The 26,394-nt window shown below is 37.2% G+C and overlaps 1 protein-coding gene across 1 annotated transcript in view; it reads left to right on the top strand.

The window, feature by feature from the left end:
• ATP13A4 (ATPase 13A4) overlaps positions 1 to 26,394 on the top strand; it is a 112,259-nt gene that overhangs the window by 64,609 nt on the left and 21,256 nt on the right. Inside the window, exons 13-24 of the mRNA XM_039850710.1 lie at positions 2,061 to 2,122; positions 5,789 to 5,939; positions 7,531 to 7,617; positions 7,847 to 8,000; positions 9,155 to 9,266; positions 13,974 to 14,098; positions 18,367 to 18,530; positions 19,358 to 19,477; positions 20,681 to 20,760; positions 22,233 to 22,275; positions 22,677 to 22,786; positions 24,692 to 24,788. Of these exons, the coding sequence (XP_039706644.1) occupies positions 2,061 to 2,122; positions 5,789 to 5,939; positions 7,531 to 7,617; positions 7,847 to 8,000; positions 9,155 to 9,266; positions 13,974 to 14,098; positions 18,367 to 18,530; positions 19,358 to 19,477; positions 20,681 to 20,760; positions 22,233 to 22,275; positions 22,677 to 22,786; positions 24,692 to 24,788 (1,305 nt within the window). The remainder of the gene's footprint in view (positions 1 to 2,060; positions 2,123 to 5,788; positions 5,940 to 7,530; positions 7,618 to 7,846; positions 8,001 to 9,154; positions 9,267 to 13,973; positions 14,099 to 18,366; positions 18,531 to 19,357; positions 19,478 to 20,680; positions 20,761 to 22,232; positions 22,276 to 22,676; positions 22,787 to 24,691; positions 24,789 to 26,394) is intronic.

Here is a 26,394-nt window from a genome sequence, read left to right as displayed (position 1 = left end):
GTATGCCCTGCTATGAGACTTGATTACAAGAAAGCCTCAATCAAACTATGATGTATTTTTTCATCTGCAGTGTATTGCTTAAAATTATCCTTGTTTATATGCCATATACCCCCAACCAGCCTTTTAATCTACCTTCTCCTGAATGTATTTTTTTAGTTTGTAAACATATATACTGGAGTGAAAGTGGGAGCTGTGACAGGGTAAGATAGAAATAAAAGACTGTTTTGTGCCTGGGTCTTAATTTAAAAAGGCGACAGGGAGAGGTGACTGTTAAAAGGTGACTGTTGAAAGAAAAATTTAATGTGATTTATAGTCCTTCTACAAAGAAGAGGCACAGCTCACCGTGCAGGGCCACAGGAGGAATGCCAAGTTTTGATCAGGAAGAAAAGCAGGAGAAGGAAATGCTTAGACCATGGCCCTTATTGGGGTTTCTGCAGGAAAGACAAGACAGGGCAGAGTAAACAGCTGATGATTGTAGATGATTTGAATGATTATGATGAGCATCAGTCTATGAGGACGGTTTCTAGTTGTCCTTTTTCTGGCCTTGGGATGATTAAGGCAGAGGAATATTGTTTCCTGGGGAGCATGAGATAGAGAAGGCGTGGTTCCCCACTGGTCAGTTTGCATATCAGAGGCATGCTTTGGGCTGAGTCCCTTGCTATCTCCAAGAACTGGCTAGCCCTGAAGAGTCAGTGTCTCTCCAGTTGGAAAGGTTTTTCAAGATGTCAAAACATCACAATATAAAGAAAATTAAAAAACATATGTGCAGTATAAGGGCATCGCTGGCAGTTAAACACAGGCAAAGGCATAGAGACAAGAGAGCAACAGAATGTGGTTTTGATAAGAGCAGGACAAGAGGTGTTTGTAGACCTTGAATATCTGGCTAAAAAATTGTTACATACTCTTTAGGCAGTGGGAAGCCACTGAAGGTTTTTATTTTTATTTTTTATTGTTGCCTTTCTTTCCAAAAATTTTTCAGTATAGTAAAATATACATAACATAAAATTTATCATTTTAACCATTTTAAATGATTTAAGTACATTCACATTGTTGTGCAACCACATCACCACCATCCATCTCCAGAACTTTTTTCATCTTCCCAAACATAAAATCCGTATCCATTAAACAGTACATTGAAGAGTTTTGATAGCAGAGAATTAAAGAGATCAGAGCTGTATTTTGGAATATCAGTGTCATCCACCAAGAACAGAAGGCTAGCATGGCTCTTGCCACCATTTCAATACTATATTGTGATCGAACTAGCATCATAAGGAAGGACATTTTATTTATGAGATCATTTCATCCTTGGGCTTGGAAAAAGAAACAGGGTGAGAGAGATAATTGTGACAAGAATTTGAATACAAAATAAATAATAATTATAAGTAATTATCATTATTATCAGTTCCTAGTCTATGCCAGATAGTAAATTAAGCACTTTATTTGTATTATCTCATTTAATCTTTACAACAACCCTGTATGATTATAACCATGTTACAGATAAGGTCTCTGAAGATTAGAGGAGTTAAATAATTTGCCCAGGTCACACAGCTGGGTGTTTTTACCAGTTCTAGTTCATTATTATACTGCACTGAGAGAAATACCAACAAGCACTTTTTAACCAAATATGTGTCACACACATAGCAAACCATTTCTTTAGAAGAGTAAAAAACTCTTCTACACCCATTACTTATTTCTGATGACATTCTTTTAGCTTCTATAAAAACTGAAACTCACCTATTTTATAGTTTTTACAGGTTTACCAAGGACTTTCCCATCCATTTAGTCTGCCCTTAGGTCCTCAAAACAAGCCTCTGAAACATGTAAGGCAGATATGGTTTTCTTCCTTTTATCACTGTGAACACTAAAGTACAGAGGGATTAAGTGCCAGCATGTCATACAACTGGTATGAGCTCATCAAATCTTCCCCCGGGACTCCAGATACCCACCTGACCGTGTCCTTGCTTGAAGTGCTGATCTTGATAAAATTTTGTGACGTATGTTTTCCTATTGAAATGGGAAGCGAGATCTTCAGAGTGAACTGAGCACTCCTTTCTATTTAGACAGGCACCTTAACAAGGGATGGCTTGGATCTCTGGGGAGTCGTGCCCTGCAATAAGAATGGGTGAGTACTGTTGACAGAAAAGTGTCCAAACCTGTATAGAATTTTTATGAGTTTATTTGAGCCCAAACTGAGAACTGGCAGAAAGCAAGATCTCAAATGCTCCAGAGAATAACAATTTTTCAGCTTCTTTTATGCATATAAAATTAAGGAGGGAACATAGGGAAGAGTTCATGGAGGTGGGAGAAAGCAAGGTGGGGATTGGATTATAGAATAGTTAACACGATTATGTGCTCCCTTGAAGGTATTTATATTTATTTCAAAGGCGTGTTAACCTAGTTGTACAAAAACAATGGACAGGGCTTGCTTAAGGCAAATATAAATCTTTTAGTAAAGAAGTTATATGCCTGGGGTGTGACTACCCATCATGCCCAGCCCAGTTAAGATTTTATGATCAGATCACCCTATGAGGTTACTTTCTGTAGACCGCTCCTCTTTTTTTTTTTTTCTACAGTACTTTGGACTAAACACAGTTTCTCTTTTTCCAGAACTCTGTGTTTTCTTTTGAAAACTAATAATGGAGACATTTTAGCTTTGGCTTAGCAGTGGTTGCTACAGTAGTTTCGTTTAATTTCTGCTCTTGAATACTTCCACTAATACTCTGCATTAAAATGTGTGTTTTCCCCACCCCAGGCCCTGTCCCGTGCCATTCACAAAACCAGGAGGTGAAGGAGATGTTTTGACACTGCATTCAAATCCTTGCTAAAATGTAATTTGCAGTCACTATATTAGTCAGAGGCCCGAGGTTGGCTCAGTGTACCCAATTTGGACAACACCAGTACCTGTCCTTCAGGGAGGCAACATTCCTGGTACAAACCGAAGCCTTTCAGTGCACTAGAGGAAGGACACTGTTCTCACCTGTGTACACTGACTTTCAGTAAAAGGAACATCTGTGGAACTGGAGCCAGTGTACTCCTTTTCCTTGGTATTCTAGTTCTTTGAACTCCACTTTTCGGCTGTTGCAAAGTCCTCAGTTTGGGCAGTTTTCAGCTTCATGGTAGTGAAGATTTGCACATCCCTCTCCTGGCCCTCTTGTGGCCATGGCTGAGTTTACTTCTCTGCCTGCTTTTCCTCTCTACTACAATTTCCAGTGTGATCAGACCAGAAAACGTTTGACATTTTTTAATGAAGATATTTTCCTCTCACACAAATTAAATCACAAAGAATTTTGTTTATAAAAGGTGTATTGTAGTTCCTCTGCATTATACAGATGACATACAATTTATTCATAAAATATTTTAATTACAGGTGCTTAATGTATTCTCATACTAAAACATGATTAGAACATATTTAAAAAGAAATCTATTTTCTGGGTTAAAAAAATTAATCCTGGTGTTTCAAATCGCTTTAGTCTACAAAAGAGGACTTTTAAAAATTTTAAACTTTCTAAGATTCTCTTCATTTTTCCCTCGAATATAGATTTGGATATATATCTGGTCCCCTTATTCATTAATATTTTTTTTTGTTTCAACATATACAAAAAGTATAATATATTTATTCAAATATCTGAACAGCATCTTGAGAACAGTCTTTTTCTTATTTATATTTGTGTCCCTAATGCTGTAGCACTGCATCAGGCACACACACTGTACCAATCGATGCACAGTAAATATTTGTTCATCTAAATTGAACTAAATGTGTTCTGTCTTTCAAATGTTCTTCTACTTATTGAACTGATATCAACTTATTTACCAAACTTTCTATTTCTAAAAGTAACTTGCCAAGTTTAAATAGAAACATTTGATATAATATTTAGGTTATTGATTAATTAGGCCCACTGCTCTCTCCTGTTTTTCTTCAAAAAGGTCAAAGTCGTCTTCAAATGATTATAAGAACAATTTAAAAAATTTAAAAAGTTGCTGAATTTAATTCACAATATGAGAGACAATAGATTCAATGATACGAAGTCAGCACCTGAATTATCGGCTATTAAATATCTTTTTGTAAAAGATAAACTCATCTCTAGTTATTCTTATCTTTTCAAAAAAGGACCAGCCCAATGCGCCAGATATTTCAAGAACCATTGGAACAATACCTGGGCAACCTGAGCTTGATAAATCATAAGCATTCAAATAAAAACACAAGGACAGGAATTACAGAGTTCTGTTTCTTTGTTGTGCAAACCAGAGTCTAGCCCAATCCTTAGGAACTCAGAATTACGTATTTAGAACTACATACAGATGACAGTGTGTGTGTCATCTTAAAAATAAGATTACTTTTTCCCTGGTCTGTGTTTGCTTTTAGCTGTGAGCTTAAGCTTCTGTGTTAATTGCACTGCTGATGACCTCTTCCTTTTAGATGTTTACTAAAATACCAGAGACATATTGTGAACCACTAAGATAATTCTATCCTTTGATATATGTAATAAATATGATCAACAGGGTCAGTAATCACCAAGAGGTTTTGAGCTCTTAGAGAAGCTTGAATGAGGAAGCCAGGAACAAATATGGCTAAATTATGAGTTAACACTGTGACGTGAATGCTTTCAAGAAAAAAAAGCTAGAGCAACCTAAGGCAGTATTTAATTGCAGTGTCTATATCATGAGAAATAACAGTCTGATCCTAGAGACCACATTTTAAGACAAATTATGATGAAAAAAAAACTTTTTAAAGAAAGAATAGCCAGAAAGATGAGTGGTCTGAAAATTACACATTGAAAGCATAGCTGGAGGTTCCTATGTAATCCCAGAGGAAGGGAGGGTAAGAGGGGATATAGCTGAGCTGGTCCACAAAAGTTGACATGTGGACGAGGGAGAACAAATAGAATCTAACTGGCTCCAAGAAACAGATATTGCCTTGACGCAGGAAATACCTTCTGCCATCAGAAGTCCTCCTGGGATAGACTGCTTTGTGAACCATCTCCTGTGCTATACATTTAAGAAGGAACTGACAAGGTTGCCGAGGACTCTAATGGACCAGAGGCTAAACTTTATGGTTTCAACCCTGAATTAATGAAAGCACTGTGCTTGTGACATTTGAGTAGTATCTCAGTAGGTTTTAAGTGAAGCCACTTCTATAAGAAATGATGGTGATGATGGCTGCAATGTTGACACTAGGTGCCAGGATAGAAACGGGGGTTGCAGTGTCCTTTTGAAAAATATTTTTTTAGGATTTATTTCTTTACCATTATGGTCTTTCAGATTTCCAGGATGAATTCATTCATTTATTCACTCATATTTGTTGACTGTCTAATTTGACCAAACATTAAATATGTTGGGGGGAGACGTACAGTAGACACAGCCTTGTCCTGAAGGATTGATCGAAGGAGCTAACGTACTCAAATAGCCATAGCATGAGTGAGGCTGTTCTGACTCACAGAAGTGGAAATAAAGTGGTCTGGTAGTTGGAGTGGGAGTGGATGCTTAGAATTAAGGGCGATACTTCTAGTTCCTTCCATATCTCTGGTATTAAATCAGTACCAGAGAAAGCATAAGGAAAAGAGGGAAGAAGGAGCTTGAAAAAACCTCAGAAATCTTTCTCATACCCATTCAACTCATGTAGAGATGAAGGCTGAATGAAGCACTATTAATTTGAAGGGGAGGCTGTTAGAGAGTGGGTACATAAAGTACCAAAGTATATTAAATTACTTTTACAAAGATAGTCACCTCCAGAAGCTCTATTTTTTGCATGGAGGAATACGACTGAAGTCCTTTCCCTTATCTCTTTTAGCTTCCAGGAAGTCCACAGCTTTGTCCACGGCAGGGCTTTGCCATGGGGCCCACTGTGTGCAGCCATGGCTAGCTGCCACTCTCTGATACTTCTCGATGAGACGATCCAGGGAGACCCTTTGGACCTCAAAATGTTTGAAGCTACCACTTGGGTAAGTCTCTGATCTGTAGAGAATCTAAGAAGCTTTTTCAATGCCAGAGCAACACAGGCTTTATCACTGCTATTCAATACTTATAAAATATGAGGTCTCCAATATAGAGTACATATAGCAGTGAGAGGCAAACCAATCTAAGTCTGGTTTCCTCCTCTGTACGTCATATCTCCATTGTAGGATTATTGGACTAAATGGAATGGGACACTTAAAAAATTCCTGATACTGTGCCTGGCACATGTTACAGGCTCGATAGTATGAATATAATTATAATTGTTATATAACTATTTTCCAAATCTTCAGATTGTAGTATGAACAATGTCTGGTTTCAAAGTTTTCTAGAACGTGAGGATTAGGAAACATCACTGTCCTCTGTGCTTAGGATAACTTATTATTACCAGGAGTTTTATCCTCATTGATTTCGTACTGATTTTGTTTCTAAAACTGAAAACAATAAATAGGCAAACACGAGAGCTTTTGTTGAGACTTTGAAGTAGATTTAAGAACAAATGGTGTCATATAGCAAGAAGAATCTGGCTCTCCTGGTTCTGGTTTTAGCTCTGTTCTGCTTGAACTCTTGACCCTGTAAAGTCATCTCTTGTTGAGGCTTGGCTCCTATGACCTTAAAATGAGGAGACTGAAATAGTCCAGCAGTGCTCACATGAAATGAAACAAGAAAGCTGGAATCTCTTTTTAAAAAGAAACCTTATTGAGAATCACCTTATAAAAAACAAATAGTTGGAGTTACTCTGGACTGGGAAGAAGATGGGGAGTGAAGGTAAAAAGCTTCGGGAACACACATCCCCACCTACTTAGCCACATCCCACCTCCACTCCTTGCAGCTTGGTACAGCTCTGGGCTCCACTGAAGGAGACAGTCTTTAGGATACCTTTCGACTTTAACAGGGCACAGTTCTGTAGCAGGCTGATGTGACTTTGCCAAGCCTCCATTTTTTCTGGGTGACTGTGTTTGAATCTTTAAGTAGGAATTGCAATTTCCTCTCTGAGATTTTCTCAGCCACTCAATGAGACAATTACAAAGCATTTTGACATCTTTGGGCAAAAGGTTCTTTTGACTATAATTTAGGGTCATTATTATAGCAATTACTGGGTGTTTACTGAACATCAACCATGTACATCAATAGTCCCTGCCATGCCTCACCCTGAGGATCATCGGTCCAAATTAGACAGAGAGGGAAGAGCAGGAACAGCAGTGAACTCCAGGTAAAGAAAGACAGTAAGGTGCTTGCCTCACACACAGTAAGTCTGGCTATTCATGCTCACTATTTTCAAGTTTAGCTCTTTAGAAATGGAGACTGAACCCTTTATACAGCACATTCCAACAGAGAAAGCAGGATAAATTGCATGAATAATTCAAAGGCGTCTGCCCTTCAAGTTCCGCAGCATTTTCAATGCTTTATTTTTCTCTGTGGCAAGATAAGACTGGTTCACCTCCATCCAGCTAAGGGAAGAGACACTGAGCATACATTGAGGTGCTCCGAGGATTTTTCTCAAGGGGAGGGTTTGAGAATAGTATCAGAGGATAAATAAGAAATAAATCTCTACAATAAAGTATCCCATTTGTGAAATAGGAAATGGCTATTTCTGGGGACGATTTCCACATCAAGGGAGTGCCGGCAGATGCTATGGTAGTTAAACCCTGCAAAACAGCCAGCCAGGTAAGCCTCCAGGTCATGCACCCCACGACACCCAAACTCAAACAGAAAGTCCCTTTGGGCCCACAATTTCTAGAGGTCACAGATGTGTCTTCTTTGAATTCCACATATGAAAATTGAGGAGACCTTGTTTCCTTTATCTGCTAAAACAAGGATTGAGCGGGGAGCAGTTAATCCCCAGTAGCTAGAAGCTATGTTGGTGTGCCCTCTCCCTTCCCCATCCATCAACCAGGTCCCCGTGGAAGGAATTGCAATCTTGCATCAGTTCCCATTCTCATCAGCACTACAAAGGATGACAGTCATTGTCCAAGAGATGGGAGGTGACCGTCTGGCATTCATGAAAGGCGCACCAGAGAAGGTGGTCAGCTTTTGCCAACCTGAGACAGGTAAGTGAATAGACTTGTAGTACAATTTGTATTTCCAGCCCAAATATGTCCCCTCAGCACTTGATCTATGAATCTAATTGCCCACTGACCAATTAGATGTCTCATTGGCATCCCAAACTCAATACCAAAATCAAGCTTATCTTTCTCATTTTCTATATTTCCCACCTTGGAGAATGATATTACCTTTCTCTCTCTCCCCTCAATTTAGGGTTTTTCCCAGATCGATCCCTCTCCCTCAATGCCTCTATTGTGTCAATTGCTAATCTATGCCTCTGTCACTCCATCACCTCAGGCCCTCCTCTTCACTTCTACTGGATCACTTCAGTAGTTGCCGACCCCAGTCTTCCCTGCCCTGGCTCATCCATGATACTCTGAGCAAACTGGTTTTTTCATCACATAGTATAACTGTTGTCACTTTCCTGCTTTTTTTCTTTTTGTTGCTTCCCACGGGCTCCGGGATAATCTCATAGTCCTTCAGGATCTTATATAAGACCTGTGTGATCTGACTCCTGTCAAACTTTCCAGATATGCCTTACCACAGCTGTCCTCATATTCTGTGCTTCCCCTGAGCTGAACTAACTACTCAAGGCTTGCTGTCCCATGTATCCATGCCTGAGTACATGGCTCTCCGCCAAAATGCCCTTTTCTTTCCTTCATCTAACCACTTCCTCCCAGTCTGATATATGCACCACAATTTCTAAAGGTCACAGATGTGTCTTCTTTGAATTCCACATATGAAAATTGCATAGATCATTGTAATGATCTCTTTCAATTGTATTGTTAGTCTACTGGCTATTACCCTACTAAACAGAGATCCTTAGAATAGGGCCTGCAGTTTAATCTTTGCAGAGTCAATGCTTAAAACATAGTAGATTGTCAATAAATATTTGTTGGTTAAACTAGAGAAAAATTATGTACTTTTTAAATTCTTTTTTTCTTTTTTTTTATTTAAAAATGCATTCTTCTCATTTCAGTTTCACAGGATCACAAGAAGTCAACCCTGATAATGTAGTTATATTTAGGGTGGGTTCCCACTGACTTGTGTACTTTTTTAGAGGTGGGTGCTGTGGACAAGAATTGAATCTCTAAGGACTTTCTCCACCAGTACAACTGAGTAAATATTGCATATTAATCTTCTGTTATTTTCTAAACAGTACCAACTAGTTTTATTAGTGAACTTCAGATTTACACAACCCAGGGCTTCCGGGTCATAGCGCTGGCCTACAAAAAGCTGGAAATGGACCACCACACCACTGCCTTGATGAGGTAAATGGGGAGGATTTTGACAAAGTGGACTGGCTTGGTGGGAAAATGCACCAGACTGAGCAGTGGACTCAGCAACATCCCTGCCCTGCCTAAATCGCAAAGCTGATGTGAACACTGACTGGGAGAATGTATGAGAAATGGCTGTATAAACTGTGAAATATGATGTTGTTGTATAACTTTGTGAAAACAGATATATGAATATAACCAATGTTTCAGAGAGTTTGAAATTATGGCCATGCTCTCATTTTGAACCAAATACAGGGAGCTAATTTTTTAATTCTAGTTGGTGATTAGTTGAAGGTTAGAAAATACAACATTTGTCTGAAAAAACAATTCTTGATAAGAAATATAGTTAATGAGAAAAAAATGTAGCTTGGACTTAACACATATCTAGATAATGTTTGTAGAAAAACAAGAAGAGCTTTAGAGGGGCCATTCTAGAGAACGTTTTGATATGTATAGATTAAAATGGGAATGCTTAAAAGCTAAAATGGATAGGAGTATTTATTAGCACGAATTTATTTGTTGTTTTACTTTCCACTGTTTTTAGGCTATTGTGTTTATTTCACCTTCAATGCCATGTCCAATACTCTGTCAGTCATTATTGGTAACACTGCTGCAAATAATGAAGACTTATTTTGTTATTTAGGGTTTGAAATTTGGGAGGTCTTACCTATTTGTGCTCTACCCTGTCAGACTCAACATTTTATTATTGTAACTATATTTTGTACCACTTCCTTTAATACAGTAAAGTAAAATCCATATGTAATATGATCTGCATGTACTCTTTGTAAAAATAAATACAATGCCACTATGTAAAGTCAAAATAAGAGCAAAATATATATTGCATTATAAGAAGTAATAGATAGGTCAGTAAACACTCAGCCCACTCCACAAAATGAAGCAATCCATTGCTTGCACCTGTGAGTGGGAAAATTAGGGCTGCAACAGCTAGGAATGCAGACTGATACAGGTGTGTAAACACTGAGATCTCAAATACCATTAGCAGTCTTGCTGTCAATGAAGTGACTCTGTGAAATAGTTTAAAACTGTTGGTAAAACTGAATAAAACAATACGATCTCTTTTTAATTTACACAACAGTCACATTCCTGGAAAATTCAACAGCATATTAAAAATGTGCAAAAAATACTTTGTGTTTAAATATAAAACAGAGCTACAGGAAGGAAACAATTTTATATTTGTTAATTTAATATAGTAGTATTATATATACTATAATAATACAGTATATTATATAGTATACTGTATATTATATAGTATAATTATAGTAGAATATAAACAGTATAAGCCTATATTGACTTAGAAAAGTATAAACAATCTTTTAATGTCCATAACTGTCTCATAAAATATTCAAAAGTCACGTGGGATGCAGTGTGATTTTTTATTGTGCACCAGTCATTGCAAAAAATCTTACATAGATGTCTAAAAAGTTTCCAAAATGTCCTCTAGAGCCAGTACCCCTCCTGCTGAGAATCACAGATGTGTCCCAACCTTGTCACTTTATGAATGAGCAGTGAAGCCCAGAGGCAGAAGTGGCTCATCTAAGGTCATTGAGTATTGGATTACTGGATATATTGGGCCACTCCCCCTGGGGCCAGTTTAATATGACCTTTAAAAAGGTCACTTTGGCTAATACAACCCTGCGTGTTTGTTGTAATTTAATCAACTCAGGTTACTCAAGTCAGATTCCTAAATGTAAACTTTGATATTAGATCTCACATTTTAAAGAAGAGGAAATTTGGGACCAGGATGTAGCAGAATTGGAAATGAAACTTTGTTTTCCAAGAGCCTCTTGACAGATATAAATCAAGATTGTGGCTACTATCCTGCTGCTTCTGACTATATTTGCATATCCACAAGTTTCAAACTCATGGCTTTGAGTCTTGTGCATGTAACAAAGTACTGATAGAGGCACATGAGCAATAGGGGATGATGAGGGCTGTGGTATACAGGAGAGTACATGCCCTGGCCAATAGCATTGAAATTTCAACTTTTCAAATTCTGGTAAGGTCCAAGATCTGATTTTGGGTCATTGATTTGCCCCTCCTGTGTTAAAGCCACATCACCACTGTATCTATTCCTAGCTAAGTTAGTTCACCTAACCTTTGCTAATCTCTCATTAGAACAGAACATTCGTTCTGTGGCATGCACGTGTGTGTACTAGTGTGTTTACTCAGAGTGCTTCCAGCACAGATATAAATTCTTTGAGGATTCTTGGCTCACTTAATGCATATTTCATCCATTAAAAATCACATGGATTTTAAGAACATGAAGTATAGTTACAAGGACGACAATGCTCCCTTTGTATTATGCTCCCCACTCTTTATTATTTATAGATGCTTCAGGAAGAGGTATAATGTCTATGCGGGAAGCAGAAAAAGACAGCATGCTATTTCAAGTTGCAGAGCTTGAGACCTCTTAAGGGACTCTTTTCTTCTTTATTTCTTGATTCAGATTGAACACTCATGAAAAGAAGAAGCATATAATGTTATAGATAGAAAAGACTTTGGAAATACATTAGTTTTGCCCCCCCCTTCTTTTTTTTTAACAAAAGAAGAAATAAATTACCAGATAAAGAAAATAATTTACCCTTGGTCACACAGTAAGGTAGCACCAGAGCTGGGATTAGAACTCTGGTATCCTGATTACTGTGCATTGAACCAAACAAAGGCTCTGTGCCAGAGGAACCAGATATGACTGCCAGGATTGGTCACAGTCTGTGTAAAAAGGTGATCCGGCAGCTATTTTCTTGGTCTGATCAAGTGCCTTGTGGTTGGCTCATGTCATATTATCTTTGAAACTATCTAAAGCCTGAGGCCTCGTATCAAAGGTACGAGAGCCACTGGCAAGATTGGAGAACCTCAGTCAGGCATCAACTAAGTTATCCTTCAATGACTCAAATATAAAACACCTTCAAGAAGGCTTCTCCAATCACGCCACCCCAAAGTGATTATACCTTCCTCTCTGACTCCATAGGACTCTTGTTCGTACATCATGATGATACTTTTCCAAGCCTTCTGTATAACCAAGGCGGTCAAGTCTACTTTTGTTCTCCTGATTGAATGTGGAATCTCTGGAGTCAGGGCCTACTATAGTCTCTGCAGATTCTCCTCCTATTTCCTCAGCCCTGGTTTTTGTACTTATTTAGGTGTTCGGTAAATGGTCATTGACTTAATAGATGAATTTTGGTTCCCATGAGAACTCTCTGGCAGTAGAATTTCTGAAAGAGGAAAGGAATTTTCATGGGTTATCTGGCAAAAAGCAGTCACATCAAGCACCAGAACATTTCAACTAGGCAAACATTTGTCAAGCACCTTCTCTGTGTTGAGAGCCGCATGGGTGTGTTGAATTTGTCACTAAAGCAGGTAGGCTTACCCTCAAGAAGTTTAGACAGAGAGACAGATCTGATAGCAAAGAATAATAATATATGGACAAATAAAATAAAAGCTAATCCGAGGTAGAAGTAATATGCTTAGAGAGCAAGTATTTCTATCTGGGGGAGCATTTATGGAGAGTTGCAAGGGTGTTTGGGCCTCAAAATATAGGATGAATTTCAATGGCACATCAGGTGGAACTTATAACCTTTTCCATGAAATAAGAATGTCTTACGGCAGTCCAGAGCAGATGGTTGAATACAGAACATATCCATGGTGAGCAGTCCAACTTGGCTGGAGCTTAGGGTGGTTGAAGAGTTTAGTGATAGATGAGCCTGAAAAGATAGTTTGGAATCAGATTATGGAGAGACTTAAATGCCAGGTTCAGAAAAATAGGACATGTCATCCTCCTGAACCTGCTTCGAGGTGAATAATTTAAACTGTGTCCACTTTCTGCCACTGTGTTGGAGGTGTTAGCAGTGTCCTGGGAGCATCCTGCCCCCAAACCATGTGAGGCACATACGGCAAGCAAGAGCAGGTGGTTTTTTGGGTACTGCTTTTGTCTATATTTCACCCAGGTATAGGCAGTGCTAATGTCTTACTCTTGTCTCTGCTAGAGGTGTCCGAGTTTCAGATAAATGAATCATGGAAGAATCTTTGAGCCCCCAACCCCCTCCACGTAGTCCTGTAGAATATCTTGGAAATGACTTCGTGGTGGACAGAAGCCTCGGACACCTCGCTTGCTACAAAAACAGGCACGCTTTATGTAGAAGAGCAATGTCACCAGCTGAGAAAGAGATGGGGGAGGTTGCCTCTAAAGAGGGATAGTATCTCCTGGAACGAAAATCGTATCAATTATAGCTTTGGTTTCTAGAGAAACAGACACTTTATTTGATTTTTCTGGTATCTCACTTATATTTCATGATGTTTTATACCAGAGGTAGAACTCCTCTCTGTTGATTGTCTAAAGGTGAGGTGATGAAAATCACCATAGCAGATGAAAGAGACCTTTGCAGTCATTTAGTTCATTCTATATAAAGGTTAAAGCAAGTCTTTTGCTTAATAAATATTCTCTCTTCCTTTTGATTCAGTCAAAGTAAATGTTTTAGTGTCTTTTGTGTCCTCTTCCTGTCTAGATGGTTCTTGGCACATATTCAGGAATGATGCTTGAATGAGTGAGTGGGAACCACTCTGATAAGAATATATTTGCCTTTATTTTGGTTTTGCTACCTATGAGAAAGCCTATGATGTGCTATTTCTGTTCAAATATGCATATATATATATGCATACACACACACACACATATAATTCCAGGGACAAGATAGAATCAGACCTGATATTTCTGGGATTGCTGATCTTGGAAAATCGATTGAAAGAAGAGACAAAACTTGTCCTGGAAGAGCTCATCTCAGCCCGGATAAGGACGGTAATGATCACAGGTATAAAACAAAGTAGAAAACAGTAAGGATTTGATATGGAAACAGAGATTTACTCATTTAGCAAATATTGTTGACTATCTACTATGGGCCAGACACCATTCTAGGTGCTGGCGATAAGCAACAAAAAGACAAAATTACCATTCTCGCTGAGCTTCCATTCAGGAGGGATGAGATAGAAAATCAATCATCAACCAATCAGATAATCAAATAAGTAGGTAGTAATAAGCGTTACGATGTACATAAAACAAAACAGATGATGAGATGTCCTCTCTCAGAGAGGACATTTGAGATATTACCTAAATGAGAAGATGATATGACCCATGCAAATATTATGATTTTTATTATTAAATGTTAGAAGAAGAATGCCTAGTCAGCATGGTCTGTAAACTACACTGAAGGCCCATCAATAATAAGATCTGCGATTCTGGAGATAAAATAATGCTGTCATTTCTACTCTTACTCTCAAACTCTAATTAATGCAATAATGGAACAGTGAGAAAGGCTCACCCAAAAGAAATGTGTGAAATTTCTTAATGAATGCTTGTGAATAGAGAATAAATGATTTTTTAATGCATTCATAGTTTCTGAGAGAATGTCTTCCCTTTCTCTACACTTATAGTCAAATGCTTTCAACTCTATTGTGTTACCAAGTAACAATATTTCCTCACCAAAGCCTGTATTCCCACTCCATGTCCCTTGAACCCAGTTCTACTGCTGAGAACTCTAGAATACTTTTAATTTTCTTTCTGAACTTTTCTATTTCCTTATTCTTGCCTCCACAATTCAAGAGACTTTTGAATCACTTTTACTCTCGCCCTTCCTAGACTCTCAACCCAACTTCTAGATGTTGCTCAGTTAATTGACTACTTATTAAAATTTCCCCTACATTGTGACCCTCTGTTTCGAATATCTTTATCAAGCACTTGTATTACACATTCGCATAATCTATCCTTCACCATTTAGATTTATGTAGAAATAAGAGTTGATCACACTTGACCCTCCATCTTTAATTCTTCATTCCTCATATTGAAATTTCTGTTCTTTTGCTTTCCTTGCTTGGTTATAATTTCTTGTCATGAATTGTCCTTGAAAGGGATAGAAAGGTGATATGCTCTATGACTTCTCACATAGACTGGACTATCCTTGTTTGCTCTGACAAGTGAATAAGTATATGATTTGGGGTTAAAGTCTTCTTACTTAATAATCTGTACATGTTTTTCCTTTGTCTTCTGATTTTTGGTCTATATTACACGTTCGATGAAAGCCCACTGTAGATAACTTGCTTTTTCCTGCATATAATTATTTTTCTTTAACTTTGGATTTTAAAAACATTACCAGAATATGCCTATGTATTTATCTTTTTTCATCATTTTGGTCTGAACGTAGTAAGACCTTCTAATCTGTCTTCCTCCTCTCAGAAAATTTTCTTCTATTGTTCACTTAATTATTGCCTTTGTTCTCTGTCTTTCCTTTTTCTCTCTTGTAATTTCTATTATTCATATGACAGGCTGTCTCGATCCATCCTTGCAGTTTCTTATCTTTTTTCTTGTGACCATCATATTTTTATAACTTTACTTTGTGCTTTAAGATTTTTTTTGCACCCAGTTTTTTCAAACCACAAACTCAAGTTTCAAAAATGATCATTCTTTTCTTCAAATCACCTATTAAATTATTGAGTTCTTAAAACATGTTTTGGGTTGGGAGTGACTCTAGAAAACCTTCCTCCCTCCTCGCTCCCCACTCCCCCTTTTAATGCAAGTTTTATCTGTCTCCAGCAGCTACTCTACTTTACCAGTTATGTGTTCTGGTTTTCCTGCCTGATCTTTTCCTATCTAGCTACTGGGGTTTCTTAAATAGGTTGTTCTATTTCTCTGTCAGATAACTGAGGTTTAGGCCTTGGCTGCATATACTAAATAGTATAACTCTCATGGGTGATACATGCAAAATGGGCCTATGTTGTAAAGCAAACTGACTGCTGGTGTCCTGCTGAGGCAGGTAGAGGAAGTCTCTTAGCTCTCAGGACTCCTTGTACTCTTCCAATCTCAGGGTAGAGCAGCTCCTTCCCACCAGTTAACTCTTTTGATAATCCTCATGAATATTTCAGTAGAAACCTAGGGGAAGCCATGTTAGGGATAGCTAGATAGATGTTATACTATTTATATTTTAGGAGCTGTTCTAAGAATTACAATATTCATACCTACAAATTTAAGAAGGCTTAAAACCATAAACATCTCTTACCTTCTGTTTTTAAGTTATAGTTATCATGTATATGACAATGAAAACCCCACTAAACAATGTTAAAGTTTTCACTTTCAACAATCAAGAGTTAAAGAATATAAGTAAAAAAAAAAACAAATGGACTTTTATATTTACCCAGATCTTTATTATTTCTGTTGCTATGTTTTCATTCCTCATGTTCTAAATTTCCCCCTGATGTCGTTTCCTTTTAGCCTAAACAACTTTTAGCATTTCTTTTTGAGAATGTCTGCTGGCAAAAAAAATTATCTTTGTTTCCCTTTATCTAAGAATGCCTTTATTTCTACCTTAGTCCTGAAAGATTTTTTCATTAGCTATAGGATTCTGAGTTGACAAAATTTTTCTTTTTGCACTTTAAAGATGTTATTCCATTATTATTTTTCTTCTACAGTTTTTGATGAAAAATTTGTGATAATTTTCATTATTATTCTCTTACATGTAATGTATTGTTTTCTCTAGCTGCTTCTAAGATATTTTCTTCGTTTTTGGTTTTTAGCAGCAATTTGATTATGTGTCTGGATGTGGTTCTCACTAAGTTGTTAGGGATTTGCTGAGTTTCTTGAATCTGTAAATTCCACTTTTTATCATATTTAGGAAGTTTTCTGCTATTTTTTCTTTAAGAAAATATTTTCCTGTTCAAGTCTCTTTCTCTTCTTTTTCTTGGACTCTAATGACATAAATATAAATCTTTTTCATATTTTTGAATAACTGTTATTTCATTTTTAAAAATTTCTCTCTGTTCTTCAGATTATAAAATTTCTATTGATCTATCTAAAAATTCATTGGCTCTTTCTCCTGTCATCTTCATTCTGCTATTGAGTACATTGAGTAAATCTTTTTTATTTCAGTTTTGATATTGTTCAGTTCTAAAGTAGCCATTTGGTTCTTTCGTATAGAGTATATTTTTTTCCCGTTGAGAACTTCTATTTTGTCATTTATTTCAAGAGTATTAACCTTTATCACATGGAGGATGTTTATAATAGCTTCTTTAAAACCATAGTGTGATAATTCCAAAATCTGGGTCATTCTGAGACAGACAATTGTTGATTTTTTTTTTTTTTTTTTTTTTGCAAATTGGCCAGACTCTCCAGGTTTTTTTATATGTTCAGTATCCTAAGTATTTCGAATATGATGTTATGAGACTTTGGATCCTGTTAATGTTAGAATGTTGAAATTTTGTTTGTTTGTTTTAGCAAACAAAACTCTGGGCCATAGAGGTGATTTCTTGAAGCTTTTTCTATCCTTCTTCGAATTTGTTCTACACATACCCAGCTCTGGCTTGGGCCCAAGACTTACATAGTTTATATATTAAATTAGGACCCAGGACTTACACAGTTTATATATTAAATTAGTCTCTTTTCTTTTCAGGATTTCTCCAATAACTCTTTGGCCTTCAGGCACACCTTTTCCTTGTTCCTCTGGACAGAATGAGTAGATTTCTCAAAGTTTTAGCAACCACTATAACTCTGGTACTGGGGCTCACCCTCAGGTCAAACATGTGAGAGGAAAGAGAAAAGAAGCTGAGAATCTCTCCTTGCAGATTGTTTCTCCAGATTTGACTCTCTTCCACATTCTGCCTGCTTATGTTTACTTTTTAAAATTCTTGGGTAGTTGTTTTTAGTATCTCATCCAAAGATTTCCATTGTAGTCAGTGGGAGAGAGAGATTGTAGTAAGCTTATTTCATCTTAGTTGAAAGTGGAACCACCAGATACTATATTAAACCAGTAGGTTCTTGCTAAACATTTACCAAGCTGTTAACAAATGACAGAAATAGATTTAAATTTTGCCTTTTCATTTTTCCTTTCCAGTCTTTGATAAAAGTAACCAGATGAAAAACAGCAAGAACCAGAAAAGGGATTATAGAACCATGGAGTCAGGGCTGAGAGAGACCTTAGATATTATTCTCTTCACTCCTAAATAAAGTCTTAATTCATTACCCTAGTTTTCTAGGTCCTATATGAATTGGTCTATCTCTTGAACCTCATCTTAGGATACTCTTCCTTTCTTCTAGGTGACAATCTTCAGACTGCGATAACAGTGGCCAGAAAGTCTGGAATGGTTTCGGAAGGCCAAAAAATCATTCTCATTGAAACGAATGAACCCACTGGATCCTCATCGGCATCTATATCTTGGAAATTAGTAGAAGAGAAGAAACACATTGCATATGGAAATCAGGTATATCTAAAAACAGACCTTCTACTATATTATCTTACTTGTCTCACAGTGTTGACGACTTAACAGCTTTGACTAGCAGAGGTATACAGGTGACCTAGGGTCAACATATTTCTCCAAATGTTTTACACATATGCAGCGGGAAGCACTCAATTATATCAGTTTCCCAGATTTTTCTAACTGAGCTTTAAGGTACAGTGCTTTTCTGGTTCCTGGAAATAATCCATTCTTTTAAACTTAAAAAAGTTGTGGGCTCTGTATGAGAAAGAATATAATAAGAAGGGCTGTGAATCTAATTTCCCATTTTTCCCTTGCTTGCCAGCTACGCTTTGGGTTCAAAAGGGGTTTAGTCCCTAGGAAAGATATTGCTTTGAGAATTGGAAATCAGACTATATATTCAGGATAGAAGGGAAAAAAAATTATTCATTTATCTCCAGTCATGTCAATATCCTATCTCTATTGCATCCTTGTGGAACAATATTAATTTTATAAGGAAAAAAAATTGTAAGTTCTCACCTCAAGGTGTGATTTGTTAAATTGCAATGCTTTTGTATTTTACACTTAAAATGTGTGAAATGTGCTCTTCTTTGGGACTCACTGAGATCAAATCAGGATGAGAAGAGAACATGAGTAAATGTTATTCTCCTCTTCACTAGAGGCTGTGATGTACAAAGATTGATCTAGCAAAAAGAAAGTGCTTCTCTGAAGAATCAGGGCTGGATTGTGACTTTTAAATAGAGGCTCCAGATTGATGTCATTGTCTTCTCTCAGATACGTTTGTGGTCCTAATCACTCTATCAAGTCTAAAATAACTGTGTCTTGATTTGCAGGACAATTACATTAACATTAGGGAAGAAGTCTCTAACAGCAAAGAAGAAAGTTACCATTTTGCCCTAAGTGGTAAATCCTTTCAGGTTATAAGTCAACATTTCAGCAGCCTACTGCCAAAAGTAAGTTCTAATAGGGTACCAGTCTTTCAGTAAAGATGCTCACAATGTCATTTATAGAACATGATCCTCAGTAAGTAAAATTTTTCAATAGCTAAGATATACCTATTGAATATATCATAAGAGAAACAGATATTTGTGCAGAGTTTACTTTGTCTCATGTCCTACTAGTTTTAAAATAAGTAAACTCATTAGCCAATTTTCCATCATCTAGAAGATTAAAGTATTAGTGACTTCTCAAGTCATAAGGATTACATTTGGGTAGCTATCACAATACTTCTTTGATTAGGAGACTCACAGTATAGTGGAAATCCAGCAATTATACATGAAGGCAGGCCAAGAATAAAGGAATTCCATTAAATTTTTGATAGAGGACTTTTATATAGAAGAAGGTCAAACTTAAAACTTTGCTGATGAAGGACAAACCCGTACTTAGGGGCAGATAAGTTATATATACAGTGTGTGAACAAACTAGAGAAAAATTGTGTCCAGTGTAACCCAGAGATAAATTATTTATATTCAAGTGCTCATCATCTTAGGTACTGTTTAAGAACAAAAGAATAGAGACTTTGAGGCTGAGTGAACACTAAGTGGAATTTACTGCCAAGAAGAGCAGGGAACACACAAATCTAACACAAAAGAGTTTAGATTCTGTAGAATGGAGCTCAAGTTTTTATACCACCAACCATCAATATCCCCTAGTCCAAATTAGACTTGGGATATTAGCTGTGTTTCACAATTGGTCAAGCCCAGATGGTATGGTTGAGTCAAAGACCACAAATAGTCACTATTTCACCATTAGGCTATTTTTCTCCTAGTTTCTAAGAAACAGTTGCCTCCTTTTTTTCCCTTGAGATCTTGATCTTTTGTTGTCTTGCAATTTCTGATACTCTATTGGTTTAAGATTCCATTAAGCTCAGAATTTTTTAGATTTACATTTTTCATGGCAGCTGAGCTAAATTTTTATAAGTCATTTTCATCAAATATTTTTATTAAGTAGTCATCTTTACTGATTTTGGTCTCCCTGGTCACTTATCTGATAACCAATGTCTCAACGGTTGGTCTTAAAATACAAAGAAAAACTTAGAAAACAATTTTTTTTCTCATTTATAGGTATCATTAACCAGCCAATGTTCTGAATGTTATCAATTATTTCATGTATGACCAGCTAACATAATAAAAAATTCTCTTTGGGGTTCCTTTCAGATATTGATGAATGGGACCATCTTTGCAAGAATGTCTCCTGGGCAGAAATCCAGTCTGGTAGAAGAATTTCAGAAACTGGAGTAGGTTCTTTCCCAATTCAGGTGGTGGGAAGTGCATGGAAGCATGGCAGTCAGGAGGAGTATAAGAAGTTCAGGAAATCACTGTGTTTGGCTAGGGTAGTGATTCTTAAACTGGCTGCACATGACAGTCACCTCAGGAGCTTTGAAAATTAGCAATACCAGGACACTGCCATCCAGTGCATCTGATTCAATTGCTACATGGGGCTTGGGCATCAGCATTTTTTCAAAGCTTCTCACATAAGTCAGTTTTGCATACAGAGCTGAGAAACAGTGAACTAGAATATAAAGGGAATGAAAGAGTATGGTGAGAAATAAGCCTGGAAGGGTAATTTGAGCCCAGCTCCTGAAGAACAATGAATATTTGGACTCATTTTTGCAAATTATTGTCACAATTATAATATAAGGAGATTCATGTGACAAGACATTCACATAACCTTCAAAATATTAAGACCTTCTTATGTCAATGGATCCTCTCCATCCTAAATCAGAAAAATATGTTTCTTCTAACACAAAGGGTCTCCACTGATAGAATGGGTGGTCCAAATGAAGTGCCCATCATTTGGAACCCTTTATTTTTTGTTAATAGAACCTGTGGAGTCCTGGAAGCTTCCTCTACTTCCGGTGCTAGATCACACAGATATGAATCCTACTCATTGCTACTCCATCCTCCTACTCACTTGATTCAGTTACTAGGCTAGCTTTTCAATTCAGAAAACCCTGTCTTCTCAACATAGTCGAAAACCTAGACAGTAAACTAGTTGCCTTCATGTAGCAGTATGTAAAAGACGCATAGAAAATTCTGTGAATGCTGTCAGAGTGCTCTTACCTTAAAAAACAAAACAAAACAGCTATTTATAATCTTGGTCAATAATTTAATTTAAGAGAACAGTATTCACCCAGCCTCAAAAAGCAATCCTGAAGTAGAGATGTATTTTCTTTCTTGTGTCTGGACCTGGCACTGCATTTTTAGTTGAGTGACTGCTAACATGGCAGATTTCCTCTCATATTACTATTAACAACACAAATAATTCTTGTTTATCATTTTAAAATTTATAAGTCACTTTCCCATATAACACCTCACTGACTACTCATAGAACTTGGTAGGGGATAAAAGCGATAGTTAAAATAGTAAACCGATCAAGTCAAAGATATAGATCTTCGGTTTTAATCCTGTTCCCTCTCTACTATGGCATGCTTTCTCATCATAAAATTGTGAACATCCCATTTACAGCTACCAAAGCTGCTTTGTAAACAGCGAGGTGCAGGGTCTCCCCGAAACACTTGGAGCTAGGAATGATATCCTGGATTTCTTATTCCATTATAGGAAATGCTGAGTCAAACTTTACTTTTTAGTCAAACCAGACTGTTAGGGAAACTCCCTAAATTTGAAGCTCATTTTATCTTTTTAATTAGAGAAATTTTCAGGTAAGATTACTTTGATTTCCTCTATAATTGACTTGGTTCCCCTTTAGTTACTTTGTAGGTATGTGCGGTGATGGAGCCAATGACTGTGGGGTAAGTAGTTGTCAGTGTGTGGGACCAAAATCTCACACCCAATTGTACTTGCCTGGAGCCCTGTAGAGATAGTATCTCCTGGAATATACACCATCTGCATTCCTCTTGATGGAGAAACTAATGCTGAGGGTTTGGGAGGGTTTTGACCAAAGCTACACAATGACTCAGTGGTCACTATAGCCCAAATGGGGTAGAATTTGGTTCTGAAGTCCCCACTTCTTGGCTAGGTATCCCAGTACTTTCTCTTTCTTATGAGGCAGGCAGAGTAAAATCTGGTCATCTCCCAGCTAGTGGTTGGGCCTGTAAGCCACCTTGTGATCCCTTCACTGGCCTTTCTTATGAGGCCTCAGAAGAGATGTATGTAAGTGTGCATAGACAGTAAGTTGACTCTTTGTTTTTAGGCTTTGAAAATGGCTCACGTGGGCATCTCTTTATCAGAGCAGGAGGCATCTGTGGCCTCACCTTTCACTTCCAAAACTCCAAATATTGAGTGTGTACCTCACCTTATCAAGTAAGTAGGCACTTTCCAGCATTGTTTTAATCTCTCCTGACTTTTAGGTGCAGATCTCATTGTTCTGCCAGGCAAAGACCAGGAAAACTTTGTGTCCTTGGGTGGGAAGGGTGCTTTTTGGGAGAACACAGACATTCTACTCCCAAGTGGACTTACCAGGAGTTAAAAATAACCCTGGGAGAGCAGTAACATTTCTAATGAAAATCACAGAATAGATTATTTTTAGAAAATTAGAATTTGGAACTTGTCACTGCTTTGAAAGTGTTAATCACACTATTTATTATTATTATTATTATTATTATTTTAAATGTATCTCTTTAGACACTTTATAATGGAGGATTAAGAGAAACTTTCTTTTTTCCATTTGTCTTCCTCTCCTCTTGCCTATTTATGCTTCCTTGCAAAATCCTACCCATCCCTAGTTTTCAAAATATTTATTTATCTCTGCTGCTCCAACTATAATTTCCCATGGTGCTTTATTACCCCAGTCCCATTCCTGAATGTTTACTTCTGCTGCCTTTTATTTAAATGATAGAGATAGTTAGCATCGTGGCTGCTTTCGGTTATTATAACTAGTATGTAGTTACCGTTTATAAAGCGCTTTAATGCTTAGTATTTTATATTTCGAAAAGCCTGGAGATGTAGGAATGGTCACTATTTCTTTTATAAATAAAGAAATTGAGGCTCAGAGAACTTAAACCGATATGCCCAAGCTCACACAACCATATAGGATTGGAGATTTTATTAGAATTAATCTTGTATAAATGTGTTTTATCTACAAGTATCATACTCTTTCTACCACATTAAAATAATGATTTTGCTAGCTCTTCCCAATGTTTTTTTTTTAAATTTATTCATTGATTCTACAAATATTTATAATGTAGGCATGTAGTGCCAGAAGCAGTGGGAGGCACTGGGGACCCAGAGCAAGTAAATCAGACATCCCCTGATTTTGTTAAGTTTTTCTCCAGTTAAGAAGTCAGGCAATAAATTAAGGGTAATGTGAAAAGTAATAAGGTGGCTGGGGAGGGGGAAATGGCTGGCTCAAATGGGATGGTATGGGGAAGCCTTTCTATGGAGGTGAAGGATGAAGAGACTCTACCTTCTAGGCAGAGTGAATGGCAGCAGCAAAGCCAAGTACAGGAAAATGCCTGCTGTGAGGATCAGACTTTGGCATCCTGGAAAACCATTAGGACCAGAAGTAAATTTAAACTCTATTTTTTCCAAAAAGAAAGGGAGAAAAGTGGCATTTCACCAGTAATTTATTTCATCCTTTAAATATATACTATGTACTCAAAGTCAAAAAATAGTAACATAAATAAACATGCTCATTGTTTCCAGTTTATATAAATTTGACATATGACAAATTTGAGTGTGCATATAATTTTAGTCTACTTTTAGAAAAAGTTGGGATGGCCAAATGAAAATTTGAATAAAATGTTTGCCTGATTCCTCAAGCCCCTGCATCAAAATTGTCCCCAAACCTGCAATCTTATTTATTAAATTCCTCAGTTCACAGATAAAAAAAAAAACTGTGACCAAGAGAAGGAAAATGACTTTCCAAATCACATTAGTGAGTAGATATGAGATCTGGTGCCAGGTCCCCTGACTCTGAGCTGAAATAATGCCTGTAGAAAGTCCAAGACTAACTCTAAATCTGACTCCATGACTGGATCAAAGCCTTTGGACTTTGGACTGGAATTGGCCTTTCTTGAAAATATAGTCATTTAGCATGCTGACAGTCAGCTCCCACTGGTTCAAGGCTGTCCAGTCCATCAGGCAAACAATCGAATAATCAGGCTTTTGATCTTTTCTCCTGAGTTCAACTGAATAGCACAGAATAACTGACCTCATTTCTTTCCATTACTTTCATTTCATTACTTTTCCCTTTCTTTTCTCACACAGGGAAGGACGTGCAGCACTAGTCACCTCATTCTGCATGTTCAAGTACATGGCTTTGTACAGCATGATTCAGTATGTTGGTGTTCTGCTGCTCTACTGGGTATGACTTGGGACCTAGCCTCTTGGTTAGTGAGAACTGAAACAAGGGATGGTGCTCGCTCAACTTGAAATGCCTCTTAAAGTGCAAATAGGATGGATATTTGAGCACCAATAGCGCCTCTAAAATTTTCTTTCAAGTTTTTGAAAATAAGTCAGACATAGACAAATGTACACAGGAAAAGTTGTTTATGTCAATTCTCTGACTCTGACAGAGAAGCTGTCTAGTGGTAGATGAGAATCAGAATGGAACAAATGAATTTCTCTCTCATTGTTGCTTTCACCTCTTTGGACCAGGTCCCTTTCTTCCCAATTCCAGGGTGGCTCTTCCCTAGCTTACATTCATTAAAGATGAGTTTCTCATTGGGGTGCTGGTAAATGTTTCATAATTGGCTCTCCGTGGAAAAACAAGCCCTGATTATTAATGTTTGCCAATTTCAGTGGTGTAAAAACACTAAGCTGGTTTCAAGTTATCTACCTGATGTCACTGAACATGTGTAGTGGGGAGAGATATACTGTAGCCTATCATTCTGTAGTATTTGCACCATATAGACACAAAATAGGCAAATAACCTCAGAAGCATGGATTATAGTAAAATGTAGGAAAATGATTAGGAAGTGCTAAGGTTTGAGTATTTAAGTTTTTATATTGGCTCTGTTTAACAATCAGTTTACAAAATTCCTAAAAATCTAACAGTGGACTTTCATGAGCTAGTACAAGCCAGCATATCACTGATTCCTAAATATAGATAGAGATTTAAAAGTTGGCATGTCATACCACAAATATACATAGGTCTTGTGATGGCTTTTCCTATTTGAAACATAAAAAGAGAAAATACATGACTACTGCATGTGGACTCAACATGTGTGGGATTTTTCTGTTAGCTAACACTGAGAAAGGAAATTCCATTTGTGCTGGAGATATCTAGATTCATCTCTATGTCTTGCTCCCTTGCTCCTGGGCTGAAAGTTTAGTTCTGTTATTTTCAGATAATCTATGTCCTTTCCCACTCACCAGTGAATGAACTGGAGAAGAAGAGGCTATTGATAAAAATTTGGCCCTATTTTAGAGTCACAATAACGCTTGCTCAAAAGTACAGTTAAACATGTGTCATCATTATCTCCTTTCTCCAAGGAGTTGGGGACAAGAAAATAAGTTACTTAAAACCAATAAGACCTAAACATTTTTTCCTCAAGAATATCAAGGTGCTGTATCAGGATTTTCTAACAATACCCAAGAATGCAAACGGTTAGTTCAATTATTGTCATTTTTCATCAGTAAAATATAGAGAAGATCACCACACATTTGTCACTTGTTACTATTAGAAATGCACTGTGTTACTGTGCCAGAACAAATCTCAACTTTTCTGCTAACAAGTAGAAAAGAGAGCAGAGATGAATCTAGTAGTGTGAGATGTTTCCCTCAGTGAGGGGTGATAGTGATTCACAAAGGACCCAGCCCAGAAAACACATATTGGTGACCATCCTGGTTAAACAGGATTTCACAGCCTTGACTTTGTCACTCCAACCAACACCAACAGGACCCTGACCACACCATCTCTTTGGTAATTTACTTGACATTTCTACGTTATGGAGAGAAAATGAATTCAT

Source organism: Pteropus medius, unplaced genomic scaffold (assembly GCF_902729225.1).
Source record: "Pteropus medius unplaced genomic scaffold, Ma_sr-lr_union100, whole genome shotgun sequence".
NCBI lineage: Eukaryota > Metazoa > Chordata > Mammalia > Chiroptera > Pteropodidae > Pteropus > Pteropus medius.
This window is presented reverse-complemented; position numbering and strand designations above follow the sequence as displayed.